The sequence below is a fragment of the Protomyctophum bolini genome, assembly GCF_963924005.1.
Source record: "Protomyctophum bolini genome assembly, chromosome: 15".
NCBI classification, from domain to species: domain Eukaryota; kingdom Metazoa; phylum Chordata; class Actinopteri; order Myctophiformes; family Myctophidae; genus Protomyctophum; species Protomyctophum bolini.
In genome coordinates this window covers 11869716-11886003 of record NC_137876.1, presented here as the reverse complement: position 1 = coordinate 11886003, position 16288 = coordinate 11869716, and the positions used below count along the sequence as shown (strand labels likewise).

Genomic DNA, 16288 nt, shown 5'->3' with positions numbered 1-16288 from the left:
TTCTGATTTGTTCAGTTTATTTTGTAAATAGTTCTCTCCACTTCCACAGCCCAGGTGCTTTCCCACAAAAAAACTAAATATAGCATCATTAACAGGTCAGATTCATTCTTTATTTTTCAGAACTATAAAAATAGTTTAACAAAGAGTTAATTCTTTCCATTTGGACTCACATTTAATCTCTTCTTGGCTCCATTCCCACCCAAATTCTCCATCTCCAGAGTTGCAGGGTCTATTGGTTTGGGACATAAAAATGTTAAATGACCTGCACGTTTTGCCAAGACTCAGATTGAATTGATACAAAGACGAGATCGAAAATACGCCGACATACAGTAGGCCTACAAGGAGCTTGTAGACCAGCCAGGACAGTCGTACGATGTATTAATCGGACTCAAATCAAGCGTTTGTTGCTTTTCCTTCTAGATAATATTTCAATCAGCCATCGCTTATTTACCGTATATACCAAACTTGAAATGGAAACCTTGCATTACATGAAATACCGTAGTTAAAGATCATCTCTTTAAGAATAAGAACAAAACGAATTCAGTCATTCAGATTCCATTTGTGTTTATTTAAAGAAATGCTTTATTTGGAATCTTAAAAAAAAAAAAAAAAAAAAAGTAAAATACAATTAAAACATTTAAGAAAACATTTCAGTCCAGATCAAAGTAAAAATCCTCCTCCTCTCCACTTTCAGCCGATTCTGAATCTGGTCTCGTCTCCTTGACCAGGAAGGAATTGTGTTCTAGTAGATAAGGACAGCATCAGTTTAACATTGCTCATTTTAGTGAGTCTGTAACATACGTAGAATTCCAGTATGACGAGTTTGATATAGATTTCTGACAGACTGATGAAAAGCTGACAAAACACTTCAACTAGGCTCTACCTGCTACAAATTTATATTGGACATTTTCTTTCGAAAAACCCACCTCCAATAAGACGTCTTTTCTCGGATGGTTTCACTTTGATATCCTGAAAGAGGAAACGTACATTAAGAACTAAGCATATGATATTCAATTGAAATAAGTATGCCTCTGAATTCAATTTATACATCATAAAAAAACATGTTTGCCAACAATGGCAATTCAACTAATGGAAGTCATTTTCAGCAAGCAACACCATGAGATAAATGTATATGGTAATTCTTATCATAAAGTTGTACCTTTACAGCACAGCGGACATTAGCCCGGAATTTCTTCATTCGTTTTTGAAGTCGATAAACAGAACGGTCATCATTATCCCTTCAAATGGAGAGAAAAGTTACAACATTGTAATCATGTCATTAACCAAGGCCATAGGGTGCAACTAGATTATCCAGCTCCTCCCCATTGCACATATTGGACTGACTGATCATATGTAAATGGCTTATAGTAGTCAGGTGGTTATATGTATAAAGATAAATTCACCCGTCTTCTTCCAAGACAGATTCAGTGCTCAAGGGGATTTTTTTTGTTCACCAGTAAAGTAAAAAAAATCAAAATTATATATGCTTTTACACCATCGAAAGTCAGCACTTAGATAGAATTCAGCTTCATTCACCTGTCGACAGACCCCAACATATCTTCAGTGATGTGGTGACACAGAGGGGTCTTTACTGTAGGGAAGCCTGATGATGATGATGTCCTCGGGGTCACCGATGCTAGACCTGGAAACACAAACTCGTCGTCCGACTCGTCAGAAGGCAAGGTGGCAGGGAACTGTGTAGCAAGACAGAAAACGTTCACATCATATACACACTATAATAACTACAAGAAAGAGCTACTTTGTTTTTGTTTTTTAAATACCTGGTACACATTAGCAAACATTGAAGCGTTAGTGAACGCATCATCATAGTCTTCTTTGGGCATGGCCTTAATAAGCTGACGAACTTGCTGCTTTCTCTTCAATGTTCCAACTCCGGCAGTTATCTTGGGAGGTTCTGGAAATGGGTCGACAAGAGGCACAAACAGCATTATCATCTTGCCAGCTCCTTTTTCAGTTTGCCGTATGATAAATTAAGTCCAGCTGCAATGGGAGGTCTCTCTCCCTCACCCTCTCAAAAGGAGGCTGGTTGGGTCTCAGTCAATCATACCATCCAGCCCCCTTAGGCTACGGGATCTAAATGCACCGGCACTCCCTTGCGTTGGCTCTCGTGTAGCCAGAATGTTGCCTCTCGCAATTTCCAAATGCTTCCGTCATATAGTCTAGTAGAGCAACGGAAGCTTTATCATGAGTAGACGATAAAGCGGAAGTGGAGACTCTTCCCCACTTCTGTTTCATCTTTACAGTCCCACAGATTTATCCTAATATAAATAGAAATTACCTAAGCAAATATACGTAGCTTGCTGCTTAGCAGAAATGATCGGAAATGGCAGCTTCCTTACTCGGATTTCGGGTGGTGTAGTTCCACTTCCAGACTCTATATAGTTTTTTTCTCACTAGCATAGGCCTAGAAATTAACAATGGATGTCCAAAGATTTGATCAAATCACTTCCTATCAAGAAGTTGAACAGTGCAATAACTGCAATTACATCAGCAAGTCCCTATGAATAATAGGTCCCTAGAACAAAATATTTTGAGCTGGGGACCACAGCCAATCATTTGGGGTTCCTTCCTTGACATGTTTTTAAAACATGACAGGTTTTCTTTTTAAAGAAAATCAGCCTCACCCTGCTTCAATAAGCAAACTAAACCACCTGACCTGACTCAAACAGAAACGCATACCTGTCTCATTTACAGGTTCTTTCTTCCTGGAGGTTTTGGTTCTCTTGGTTCGGCCTGTGACGACGACTCCCTGCGACATGTGCTCTCTCTGGCACTCTTCGGCAGAGCGTGTTGCAACCATCTGAGCCACCTTATCCCAGAAACTTCCCAAATGATTTGGGAACAGGTTGACAGCCCTACACAACACACATACACTCTCTTAGGTACATACTCAAGTGAACAGTGTTGGTCTGCAAAAATGGCGACTTCAACCAACAAACATGCAGTGATTCACTTTCGTAAATGACACATGTGAATAAAACATCTGCATGCCTTTTATCGTTTTGATCCAGTGTGCAAATCAATATGAACAGGCACACACACACACTAAACAATTTATAGTCATTATCTGGGACACAAAGTTGAGACTCATGAGATTCAAAATGAATGGCCATTACGTTGTTCAATAGGCTCATTTCTCAGGAACATGAGCAAATAATTGTTGAAGAATTGAATGAGATCCATCTTTCTGTGGTTGTAAGAAAAACTTACTTTTTCAGCCTTGCCAGCTCTGCCTCAGACCACTGGTCCTCATCGTCCTCCTTTACATCTTTCCTGGCCTTAGATCCAGTTTCTCCGAAAGCTTTGGTGCCCTTCCTCTGGCTGTGTGGTGGTGCCCAAGAGTCAGCATCTGAAGCTTTGGTGCCCTTCCTCTGGCTGTGTGGTGGTGCCCAAGAGTCAGCATCTAAAGCTTTGGTGCCCTTTCTCTGGCTGTGTAGTGGTGCACAAGAGTCAGCATCTGAAGCTTGGTCACTAGTGGGAGGATCTGAGCTGCCTGGAGGATTGCCTTTTTTGGTAGACAGTCTCTTTGGGTTTTTAGACCTCTGCCTTGAGCAGCGATTTGAGTTGGCTTCAGGTACACCGTCTGTATACAATGTGGGCTGCATGGCCGTAATTCCTGCAATAGATGTTGATCTGCGAGAAAAGCCCTCTGGGATGCTCAAGTCAGTGTTCAGCGGCTCGTTGTGTCCTCCAGTTTGTTTAGCAGGTTTGGCCCTGGCTCCATTATAGTGGCGAGGTGGCGGTTTTACCTTTCTTAGTGGAGCCATCTCACTGGCGTTTGACACCGTGTCTTCTATATCCAGCGAAAACACAGAGTGAACCAATGAGTAACAAAGCCTTAATTCATACAGTCTAGTATAGTATAGTTTAGTCTCACACAAGTTACAACCATTGAAGAAAACATGTACTTTTGATTAACATTGGTAATATTGGTTTGTTGATCCGTCCAGTCGCCCAAACAAAACATCTTGGACACTACTGGCTGAATTAGCATGAAACTTTCTGTGCACCATCATTGCACCAGAGCATTTTAGACATTTTAGAAACCTACGTACAGTCCTTACAGAGCAATATTCAGCTGACAATATGCAGGTTTGACTAATGAAGTATTAAAAATACACCCAATATCTGACATTATACAAGGCTACTATACTTCCATGCATGCTTACCTTCACGGTTGGACCGGGAAACTGTTACCTCTGCCTGAACTTCCTGCAAAAAGACGTTGAAATAAGTCAGTAAAATAAGTAAATTACATCAAGCGTGTCTAAGAGCAAAGAGTGTTCAATGTCACAGTATTAGTAGCTTACTGGGAGAGAGACAGTTGTCTCATAGGAATCATGAATGGTCATGTTCATGTCCTTGTCCACGATGACCCGCCCACCTCTCCAATAATCTAGAGGGGCGATTATCACACGGCCACTTCGGGAGGTCTTCGCAGAGGACGTAGGAGGACGACGTAGGTCATACGTAGGTGTACAGGAGACAGCTGGAGAAGAGAAAAAAAATATATAAACTGTACTACTACAATAACAGTAGCAGAGTCTCCATCTAATTCTAAAAGGTTCTTGAGTTTCAGAATAGAATTCATGATTTGAAGTGTGATTTTAACATAAAATTCTCGCCAGCATTAATTAATCCCTCGATAGCGTATTGCCAAGGTTTTATCACGCGTAACACTTACTTTGAAGAGCCAAATATCCGTAACTGTGTTACCGTGTTACAATGACAAACTGCAGAGGACGGCAGAGGACTGACCTAATGCTTCCTTCAATGCATGAGGAGTTAAAGCTTCGTGTGGAAGGAACACGTTATTCCGGCCAGTTCCTTTCCCCTCCATCAGGCTGGCCAGAGGGAGGTAGTTTAGAGACCAGGATTACTGCATGTTTTTTGTGAGGGTACCTACCCTAGGGGACACTGGGAGAACATGCAAACTCCACACAAAGGCCCTTTCGCCAACCCCACCTCAGGCAGCAATGTGATATAAACAATAATTGATGCCTAAATATAATTATATAGAATATACAATTATAATACTGGATATGAGAGATATATACAGTCCTAAAGGTTGTGCAGTAAAAGTGTGACGCATTGCAATGCATCGTAGAATCTATTCGAATCAAATTTTGAGGGCAGTGCCAAATGGCAATTCACATCACTAATGTTTTACTTTATGTCAACAGCAGTGTTTCGTACTGGGTGTGGGCAGCTACTGGCAAGTGGAGGGAAACTCTTGGGACTGGAGGTTAATTGCTGCAGCAGTCTGGATAACTTGGAAGGGCTTCAGTGAGCTGTGCTACAGTGAACGCCTGTGTGTCTTGTCCTATTACATGGAATGAAGTCTGGCACACTGAACGATTAGTTCAGATGAACATGTGTCTATCTGTACTTACCTTTGGGGCGAACATTTGTCCTCTGCGGTTTCACAGACTGGTTGACAACTTTACTGCTCTTCTCTCTGCGACAGGAATCATCATTAACAGGATTAATAACTGGTAGATCAGGAGCCAGTGTCATATATATATATATATAACTATATGCCAAAACACTAGTCAATTAACAAAATTACACTATTCCTGGATACATGGACTGAATTCAACTTACCGTATTGATTCTGACTTGAACTTATCATAAATCATTCTCCAGTCTTCAGGGAATCCATCAGCATACTTCTTTAAAAGCCACTGTGGTAATTCTATAGGACAAGGACAACATATTTCATTCACTATATGCATCCACTTTGCTGTCACATCTCATTGGTGGGGTTTTCATTTTTGCACGAAGTAGTCTGAAATGTTCTTAGCCGACTTACCAGAGTTCATCGACATGGCCATCCTGCCCACCAAAATGTACGTGTTTCCAGAGCTCGTCTTGAGCACAGTATTGGAAAGCCTCTCCACAATGACACTACTATGCCAAGGCTGCTTGTCGTCCCTGTGAAGGAAATATACGTAAAAATATGACCCTCTCCTCCCTGCCTGTTGTGGCTGCAGCTGGGGTAGGGCAGAGCTGGAGGGATCGTCACCTTGTGGTGTGGTGTGGTGAGGGATACCAGGGGATCTCTCAGTCCACTCCAAACATCATTAGTAAGCAGCCCAATTAGAATATCTCAACGTTCGGAATGGAGCAGATACATTTTAGTAAAAATACGTTAAGAAATGAGCAAAGTAAATATAAAGTTAAAACCCATGCATTGATGAGCGGAGACCCACAGGGCTCTATAGGACAATTTTCTGTGTTTGCTCTACATTGCATACCGGTATCTGCTATTTTCTGCTAAGATATTTAAAGATCAGCAACAGTGTTCTCCAGTATACAGAATTATGCTGGGGTTTAAGTGTTTAAGTCTGTAAGGGGCATGAGGGAAATTGGAACTGTCCACCATGTCTTTTAATTTACACACTACATTACACGCACCCATGAACTGCCAATGTATTTTCAATAATTTACTGATCACAGGCATTTAGCCTACATGTTTGCAGGCATTTAGTGACACCACACTGTACACCTGCTTCAGTGCTTATGTGTGAATAGTTTGAACGTAAACAAGATTCTATCAAAGGGAGTTTAATTTACTATACTTACTTGATTCCATCAACATACAGGCCAGCAGAGTTAGATTTCAGCAACCACCTTGTTAAATAAACCCCAATGACCTACAAAGCAGGGGGGAAAATTGCTCACCAAAAGTTCCAATAAGACAGATTTTGCACTCAAATAGAAATATGACCAGTTGGCCACAACTCTGAACAAATAGCATTTTAATTGTATTTGTGTGTAATATATATACATAGTTAATTTCTGGAGTAAATAGAGCAGGATATTAGGCTTGTGGGTGCATTGTGATTTGCAAATAGAGAATTGCCTACAGGTGTGCAATTTTAATTTCACAAATCAAAATGTTGTCTTGTAAACACGTAAAATGTTGAATGGAATTTCTCTAAAATTAAAAAGAAATTAAGACCCTGGTGAGCAGTTGCTTAAAATCACAGTCTACTCACCTTGCCCTTTTGGGGTCTCTTTTTGGAGGGCTTTGCAGGCCATTTAAACACACCCTCACGCTTCTTCCTGAAGCAGATGCTTGGTGAACTGACGAGAAGTGGGTCCACCACAACAGGCTGGAAATCCTCAACAGGGTCATCTGCTCCTTCCAATTTGGACTCACTGATGGGATCAGCACTTCCAGGGACACATCTGACATCACCCATGGATGATTTGAGCTCCATCACATCCTTATGAAAGGCTGTGGAGGTTGACCGGTCCTGTGGCTGAAAGGGACCTGAGAAAAAGAACACCAAGTGTTAATTTTGTTTACTTAAGCTGGATTTGCGACGGCAGCTTTAGCACAACACCACATGAAAAGATCTACCGTTTCCATTCAAATAAAAGCACTCCCTCACAGAATGCCAGTATCAGATAGAAGTGCCAGGGTTAAAAACCCTTAAAATTAGGAAAGCATCATTCGGTGCCATGCTGCAAGCTTGTACATCTGCTATTTTTTGAAAAATCTTGAAAAGTGATTTAGAAGGCATTTAGAAACATCCATTAGCACCCGAGGCCGATTCTACAATCCAATTGTGCTCCATTTAAAGTACCATTCTGTATCTGGGCTACAGTCTCATCATCTATCTATAAATGCACCATGTCTCTGTCTCTCTGTACAGCTGTAATGCACGTAACTTGAGAACCGTTTGCCCAATTCAAATTCGACACACACATTCCACACCACCACAGGGAGTGCAGTGCCCGGTGTCAAGTCGGTCGGACCCACGGTTGTCCAGAACCACCACAAAAGGCCTACGGGTGGTGCTACAGGAGGCCATAGGTTCACCAAGATCAGTAGGGTACATCCCCTGTACAGACTTATAGCATGTCATGTAGACAGCACAATAATTGCATTGTATGTAGTCATAGCACTTCATAGTACATATGTACAGCATACTAGCATATATGTATAGTGTCATTATATAGATATGTTCTAGTTATGTTCTTAGCTTAGGCATGTTTCATGATAAATTAATTTTATATATGTGATGTATTCCTATGCTTTTTGTTCTTGCTTAATGTAAATCGCTCTGGATTAAGAGTGTATGCTAAATGCCTAAATTGTCTGTGAGGCATGAAGGTGCCCAACAAATTCCATGGCAACCCAGCCAGTAGTTTGAGATTATTTATTTGATTGGGAAACAAGTGGCCAGGTGGACTTACCTCGACATCCTTATGTTAGTGGGGTCAAAATTGTAAACATAAGAGGGATTTGACTTGAATGACAGAGGATTCATCTAAAGAACTCAAGGTCCAATCTTAAAATCCAGCAGTCATTTTAGTATTAAATTAACATATAATCTAACACTTAAAATCAGGCATTACATCTCCTAATACTCCCTCACCTCTCCGATGGATCGTTGTCGTGCCGCATCCAGCTTTGTGAATACGTCTATTCCTCTCGTTCTCTTTAATGTGAACAAAGAGCTTGGCTGGAGACATCTGAGGAAGCTTCTCCAATTTAACCCACAAACCTGTTCAAACAAACAGTAAACCAGAAATTATCAGTGAATTCTTCCAGACTGACTATGGCATTGCTGTGTCAAAAGTCAAATAAATTGATGTGAATAAATAAATATGAAGCATGGGGTTAACTAGAGAGTAGCATGAAGTAATTACTTCTTCACAAAATTAACTCACTTTTATTGGAAATGCATGTCTGTGGCAAGTTGTGGCAGAGAAGTGGGTCAGCTGTAACAGGTGTTTGGCTGTCAGGACCATCAGCCCGACTTGCAGTCATGTCCAAATTGTAAGGGAGAGCATTTCCTAAAACACTGCCAAAACCCAAACCCATGGTGGCGGTGTCCGGCAGATAATTCTCTTTATAAACAGCGGCAGTTGGCTTTTCCATTTGAGGGCAGCACCCTAACAAAACACAAAAGCAGATTGGACTAAAGTCAAGCAAACAAATAGTCATTTAACAATTATATAAATATTATTTATGAAATAGTTCATTTCCTATAATGTAGAAAAGAAGAAACAATGATGCACCAGGATTTGCTGGACAAACAGACTGCGAGGATGTATTCGGTAATGATAATTGCATACAACAAAGCAGACATTCCACAATATTCTCACCTTGCCCCTTGATCAGTCTTCTCCTCACAGTCGAACTGCCAATATTTTTTAATTCCTGATCCCTCTTCAGGTCAAGCACTTCATCTTCAGAGACTCGTTTCTCACAGGAAAGATGAGGCTCTGTGAAACCATTAGTTATTATATTAAAGCTCAAATGTGATTCATATTGGCTTCTGCAAACACACGTCCTGTCTACATGTCTTACACTGATGGCCAACATGAACAAATATTAATTATTGACAACTTACTGGGCAATAAATTAGACCCAAACGCAGGATGGTTTGAGGCGACTTCAGTGAGATGATGACGCTCCCTTTGAATTTGGGATTTCAGCTTTGCAAAGACCTTGGCAGGAGAGTCATGTTGTGTCATAGTGTGTCGCATACAGTTTGTGGTTTTGGGGGGAGGCACAAGATCTGTATTGTAAGTGAACGTCCCATCATCATCCATGAACACAGATATAATTCCACTGGACATATCTGGAGACTGAGAGGCCATTGAATCTTCATTTATATGCCGGTTGGGGGTCGTCCGGCTTCCCTGAAGCTGCCTGAAGTTCTTGTCCGGGGCGATTGTTGGGTACATGTTCAAAGTCTTTGTTGTGTCTCCATGGAGGGAACATGGAACATATGACAAGAACCCTTTGTTGCTCAATGCACTTTGTAGCTACTCCCTTCCTTTACATCATAAGATTGCGTCCATGTTCGCCCGAACGTCGATACCTGCAAGTGACAATGGTCACGGTGAAATAATCATTTTTCAAACGTATGCTACTGTGCATCTGAACCTATTTTAACTATAACAGTTGCAAATAGTATAGTGGTACTATTATGCAATGGTGCTAAAAGGATAACACAAAAAGCCCATAAGGGCTTGTTTCCATTGTGGTCCTATGTGTTGAATTCATCGGAGAAATCGAAATAGCTAATTGGTTAGCATACCTCAACTCTCCCAGTAACGCAGCTTTATCGTTTCTTTCGCGTGTAAAGTTCGAAAACAAAATAATATGCTATTCACTACCGCTTCATGCAAATAGAGGTAAACAATTCTTACCTTATGCTATGATCACAGTTGATCTATTCTAACCAATTCAAAGCATCGCGACTTTGCCAAGTTTGCTTGCTGTTAGCAGATAAGTAAGCCTGGGACCGAGGCTAATGGCTATGCTGTTAGTGGTTACACAGTCACTCACACTGGATTTTTAAATGGAATAACAAGCTACGCTATTGGCTCGTGAGAAGGAGACGACACTTCCTGGCGTAGAATGCGTCACCACCCCTTTGTGTACATCGTTGATCGAATGAATATTTACTTAACATTTTGCAGAAAAAAGCGCAGGAGAGTACAATACAAGTTCTGATAAGAGAATGTATTTAAACCGACCGGTATAACACTATGATTTAAACCAAAGTAAGCCTATGGCTTGTTCCCATTTGGGTCCTTTTGTACTCAATTCATCGATCATGTCCAAGTAAATGTGTGTTTCCGTCAAATAAAAAAGCTCCGATTTGATTCAAATAAGTCCATTGAACAGATTGTGATAGTTTTTAGTATAGCATGAGTGTAACTGAATATTAGAATCCTATCATTATGGCATTTATTTAGGTGAGAATCCACACAATAAAATGAAACATTGCAGTTCTTGAATGTGCCTCCTCCCACAGCCAGTGTGAGTGCGGCACTGCGCATGTCAAAACTCGAAGTCAAATTTTACCCTGTTTTTAGCAGCAACAACAGTGGCAACTTTATTCGGGTTAGTTTACATTTACCTATGCTGTAAATGGTTTAGCATGTTTTAATACTTAATGAATACAAATCGGACAGTTGTAACGGTGACACTGACGTGTCACCATATTAATTTAAAGCGAAACATTTCACGAGCAGCTGCTAGTGAAGTGATGCAACATGGCATCTCATGCTGTCAACCGTTGTTTGTTCTCGATCTTCAGGAGGCAGCGACCTAAAGATGACCACGGAGGGCTCACCTTCAACACGTTGATCCAAACAACTAGTAGTTCCTTTAGCATCTGTAAGCAAAAGATCTCACGGAGCGATGGGATTCATGGGAACACTGCATGTCTTGTTGTTGACAGAGGAACGCGGACTTCAGGAAGTGGCCAGGGTGGCTCTTCCTGGGACAGTGTCTTCAGATCCGTGGCCCTCGGGCTGGGACTTGGTTCTGTGGCCCTTTTGAACAGGGACAAGGATGATGAACAAGACAGAGGAACCACAGTCTCTGGTTCGATCCTTGAACGGTTTGTTCTGTCCGCCCAGTGTGCCTCTCCTTATAAACCAGACAGCCCCCGTTATAAATACAACTTTATTGCTGATGTGGTGGAAAAATCCACTCCTGCTGTTGTGTACATTGAAATAGTAGGCAGGTGAGTTACTCAAAAGGGGAATTTACATTGCATGTGGGTTAATTTTTTATTGATTCATTGTTTTCAGGTTTTTATTGACCAAAAAAGCATGTACATTAACATAAATATTTGCACATACATGTAAAAAAGGATAGAACATGAAAAGCTTGAGTGTATTTACATTGCGGATATGTGTTGGATTGTGTTGTTGTTGTTGTTGTTTTGGGGGTGGGGGCCTGGATGAGGGGGAATGGGTATTAAAGCTGAGTAATCCACAAGGGTGCATTAGTTCTAGTTTGGAAACACACTCAAGAGTTACAAACGGATAAAACAAACTTAAAAAGCTTTACCTGCGTTGTTTATACACAGGCATCCACTGTCTGGAAGGGAGGTGGCCATGTCCAACGGCTCTGGTTTCATTGTCAGCAGTGACGGTCTAATTGTCACAAATGCCCATGTTGTGGCCAACAAGAGGTGTGTCCGTGTGAAGCTGAATAATGGAGAGACGTACCATGCCACCGTGCAAGATGTGGATCAAGTGGCAGACATTGCCACAATCAAGATCAGTGCCAAGGTACAGCAATGAGCTACTTTTATCACACATGCAGTCGATATACAGTACACCATACTGTACATGGGCAACTGGCGCCCCCACCTTCACTTAATGCCAAAAAGGTTCATATCGGTTAATATTCAGCTGATACAATTTAAAAAAATTATGTCCATTGTATTTGCATTTAGGTTCATAAAGTTAACATAAGTATAACTAAATGCATGCACTTCATCAGTCATGACTCTGATGAAGACTGCATAGGTTAGTCGTATTTGTATACTAGCACCTAATAAATAGGCTTAAATTGTCCGTGCTGCTCCAGTCCTCTCCTTCTGCAACATGTGTCCTTGTTCCTGTGATGCACCGGACCAGACGTTCCAGGCTTGAGACGCGTTGGTAGACTCCCTTTGTAAATAAAAAATGTAACTTTTTAGGATTCCAATTCAAAAATTACAAAAAAACATAATTCAGGATTTCAATTACAATTTAGCTGAGCTTGTAGATCGGTTATTTTTGCTACGACAACAATGTGGCCCTCTGAGTGTGGAACTATAGTGGCCCTCTCCATCTTCAAAGTTGTCCCGCAGTATACAGAGACTGAGGATTTTACTTTGCTGTGTGAAAGGAAATGTAATGATTAATTCAGCACCCATTTTCCATAATATGACACTTCCCAAATTCAAGTGAACACAGCACATACACAACAAGCACAGTAGTACTGAAAAAGGAGTCGCTGGTCTCTGGCTCTTTCTTTCACTCTGATTTCTCTTGTGTCTCTCTCACCTTCCCTCTTCTCTCTAATTTCCCCAAATTATCCAGTATCATTGATTGTTGTTATTGCTTCTACAATGTTGAGGAAATGACATGCTTACTGTGCATTCTCTATACTATATCAGTATCTGTTCAATACTGGTATTTCTTTGAGTCTGATGTCTTTTACCCCCACAGGATCTATAAAGAAGATATTATATTATCTACCAAATAATTGTACTTTTGTGTACTCATAGTATGAAATGTAAAGATTATGATCAAATATATTAATCTTGAATCTCTCTTTTCCTCTCCCCCTCCTTGCATAGCATCCCTTGCCCACCCTCACCATTGGGCGGTCCAATGATGTGCGGCAAGGGGAGTTTGTGGTCGCCATGGGCAGCCCATTTTCACTCCGGAATACAATTACATCCGGAATTGTCAGCTCAGTCCAGAGAGGCAGTAAGGAGCTCGGCCTGTCCAACTCCAACATGGATTACATCCAGACCGATGCTGCCATCGATGTAAGCATTATTTTTGTCATCGCTCATTATTATTGTATAAATAATATCATAAAAACCATTATTTTTTGGGTAACTATATTTAATTACCATTTACTAATGGTAAAAAGAACCGGCGATCCAATGGATATAATGTAGCTTTATTTAGTCACAAGCTCGTTAATACTCTTCATTGAATCAATATTTATAAAACCCAGACACACAATTGACCACTTTCACTTGATAAAATATTCAGAAATTGATCAATTATATGATTTGCAAGCTCGACACGTTGTGAATCAGTTATTTTGCAAGACACCCTTGTACGACGAAGTAAGGCATTCATTCATTAAAAAAAAGTTAAAAGTTTAAAAAAGAAACAAATTTGGAGATATAACATTTATGCCAGACAACAACGATAAGCTATATTGGCTGTCAATTTGCTCTTGGGTTTATATGTCCACATTGTCTTATTACGGCTTTCTTGTTTGCACACTGCCTGTCATGAGGACGTTGAAAATACGGACTGATGCGTTTCAGAAACTGCTCCTGAGTTATACCATAGTCCATTGTTGATTTACATGTGATTGATTTATGTCTTCCAGTTCGGCAATTCTGGAGGTCCCTTGATTAATTTGGTGAGTCACACAATAAATTTCCTCTGTGATCAGCTGATCACACTAAAAAAAGTCTGTTCAGGATGCTTTCCTTTATGTTGACATACTTTACAGATAGTAAAGTTAATGATATGGCAATGATTGATTTTCCAAATTGATCGGATGTTTTATAATTATTTGTTATTTAAAGCAATAATGGGGTCCTCTTGATACCTGGATACCTTGTTGAGAGTTGATAACTGTGCTTTAATACAGATAACCTTAACATACTGCTAAAGCACACATGAACTAAGATCTGAATTCTACCATAGTTTGTTGTTATTGTTGTTTGTTAGGAAACGAATAGAGTAACACAATTAAAGCTAAAATATGGTAGGCTCACATATAAAAATGTTCAGTACTTTATCAGTTAGTGCTCAAAACGTAGTTATAATAACAAGTATTAATGCTTGATGTAAAGCAATAACTCTGAAAGAAATAACTTTGTCTCATCACTTCTAAGGATGGTGAAGTTATTGGTATAAACACCATGAAGGTGACTGCTGGGATCTCCTTTGCCATACCCTCTGATCATGTAAGAAAGTTCCTGGACAAAGCCGCAGACAAAAACAGTAAGAATACTATAATTTCTCTATAAACATTTTTATTTTGGTTTTAAGTTCCTAATGTTTTTATTGCTTTTATATATTTGTATTAGTTTTTTCTTTCTCCAGAGTTTCTAATGTTTTTACATGTTGCCTTTTTGTAAGTGTGAATGAAAAAGACATTGGAAAACATTAAGTGCTTTCCAGAACCATCCACCCAGGTGGTAAAGATTTTCATGCAGTGTGGCTAGTAATAAACATTATATTGGTTGCAATATGCGAGTGCGCTCCCGGTGTGCATATCCGAATGCACCCACTATTAAACATAAATACCACAACTTATTTTATGCATTCTTTCTTTCATTTGTTTCCTAGAATCAGAGACCAAACGCAGATATATTGGTGTGAAGATGTTGACCCTGACTCCAAGGTAAACAGTGATCAGTTATGGATTATCTTTGTATGGCACTACTGAACTGTGATTTAATCTGCTACATTTTCTTGTATTATTGACACGTACGGGCCTTTTCTTCAGTATTATCGCTGAGCTGAAGCTAAGAGTCAAGAACTTCGCAGATGTTACACATGGAATTCTGATCGTTGAGGTCGACATAGGCTCCCCAGCCAAGAGGTAAATTACTGATTACTCACCCCATGGAGTGAATTCATGGATATTTCTTTGTTTTTGTCGCATTGACCAGCAATGATTCCCTATGGAGACACAAAGGAGACTCTTAGCCCTATCTTCCACTTATTTAACTTACGGTAATTTAACTTATTTGCCTTTTTTTTTTAAACATTTGAAATACTTCAAATAGCCAATCTACATCGACACGAGCTCATCTCTTTAATCACTTCTGAAAACATACTTTTATATCAGTGTTTTACATTGTCTATTTTATGTAATTATTGCCCGTCTTTATTCATGCACATATCTTTTTATGCCCTTTGTTTTGCCTTTTTATTTTTACCTACTTGGGTTGTTAGAGATATAACATTTTTGTCCAGACCCATCATTTATAATTGTGCAAAACACAACCTCAAAGAAAGCTTTAATAGTGAGATGTTTACCATACATACAACTGCTTTATGGGGAAAAACTTGGCCATTGAACATGCACTAAACTGCTGCTAATTCACTGTCCTCTCACAGAGCTGGCATGTTGCCTGGTGACATTGTGGTGGAGGTCAATGGTGCCAAGGTCAACACTAACGAGGAGATCTACAAGGCCATACACAGCAGCAACAATATCACCATGCTAGTGCAAAGACAACATGAGTTACTACGCCTACAGATCACCCCAGAATACCCAGAATGACCTGCTGAGTAAGAAGGGACAGGATAAGGAAGTGTGTGTGAAGTTACTGTACGTGAAAAATGGAGACTGTGAAACGTGATGGTTACGATGGTTGGGAGCCACTTTTTAAATGTAGTCTAATAAAAGCAAAATAGTATGTTCTCACCATGGGGTCCATTTGGACAGTGAAATGTTTTTTCTCATGGTTATCACTATGTAAAATGACAGTTGTGAAGGTGCAAACTTTCTTTAATGACAATTGCCATTATGGAGATGGTTATAGACATTATTGGAATACATTAATTTTTTGACTAAACAAGCACCTGAGTTATGAAACCAGGTTTGAGTCTGTCTGCCAGCTAACATTTTGCATCTGGCCAAAAACAAGTGGTTGGTGAAATGATGTTTTTACTGAATAAGTGTTATTATAAATGTTTTTACTGAATTATAAGTGTTAAAGAGTTATTGTTTTATCAAAACCGA

At 40.0% G+C, this 16288-nt stretch overlaps 2 protein-coding genes across 2 annotated transcripts; one reads left to right on the top strand and one right to left on the bottom strand.

The window, feature by feature from the left end:
* Nucleotides 1-565: 565 nt before the first annotated feature.
* On the bottom strand, nt 566-10332 carry LOC308329965 (mis18-binding protein 1-like). Its single transcript, XM_080784542.1, has 19 exons — nt 10198-10332; nt 9393-9866; nt 9145-9264; nt 8707-8931; nt 8412-8540; nt 7023-7300; nt 6607-6677; nt 5834-5955; nt 5626-5716; nt 5415-5479; nt 4332-4510; nt 4191-4233; nt 3232-3814; nt 2701-2876; nt 1782-1915; nt 1537-1694; nt 1160-1238; nt 927-969; nt 566-742 (listed from the first exon to the last, which is right to left on the bottom strand). The coding sequence occupies exons 2-19, from the start codon at nt 9727-9729 to the stop codon at nt 651-653; spliced, it is 2925 nt and encodes a 974-aa protein (XP_080640668.1). The 5' UTR covers nt 9730-9866; nt 10198-10332; the 3' UTR covers nt 566-650.
* A 507-nt stretch (nt 10333-10839) lies between these two features.
* Nucleotides 10840-16152, top strand: LOC308329973 (serine protease HTRA2, mitochondrial-like). Its single transcript, XM_080784552.1, has 8 exons — nt 10840-11525; nt 11874-12078; nt 13137-13331; nt 13913-13945; nt 14427-14535; nt 14884-14938; nt 15044-15139; nt 15661-16152. The coding sequence occupies exons 1-8, from the start codon at nt 11050-11052 to the stop codon at nt 15824-15826; spliced, it is 1335 nt and encodes a 444-aa protein (XP_080640678.1). The 5' UTR covers nt 10840-11049; the 3' UTR covers nt 15827-16152.
* The last annotated feature ends 136 nt before the right edge of the window (nt 16153-16288 follow it).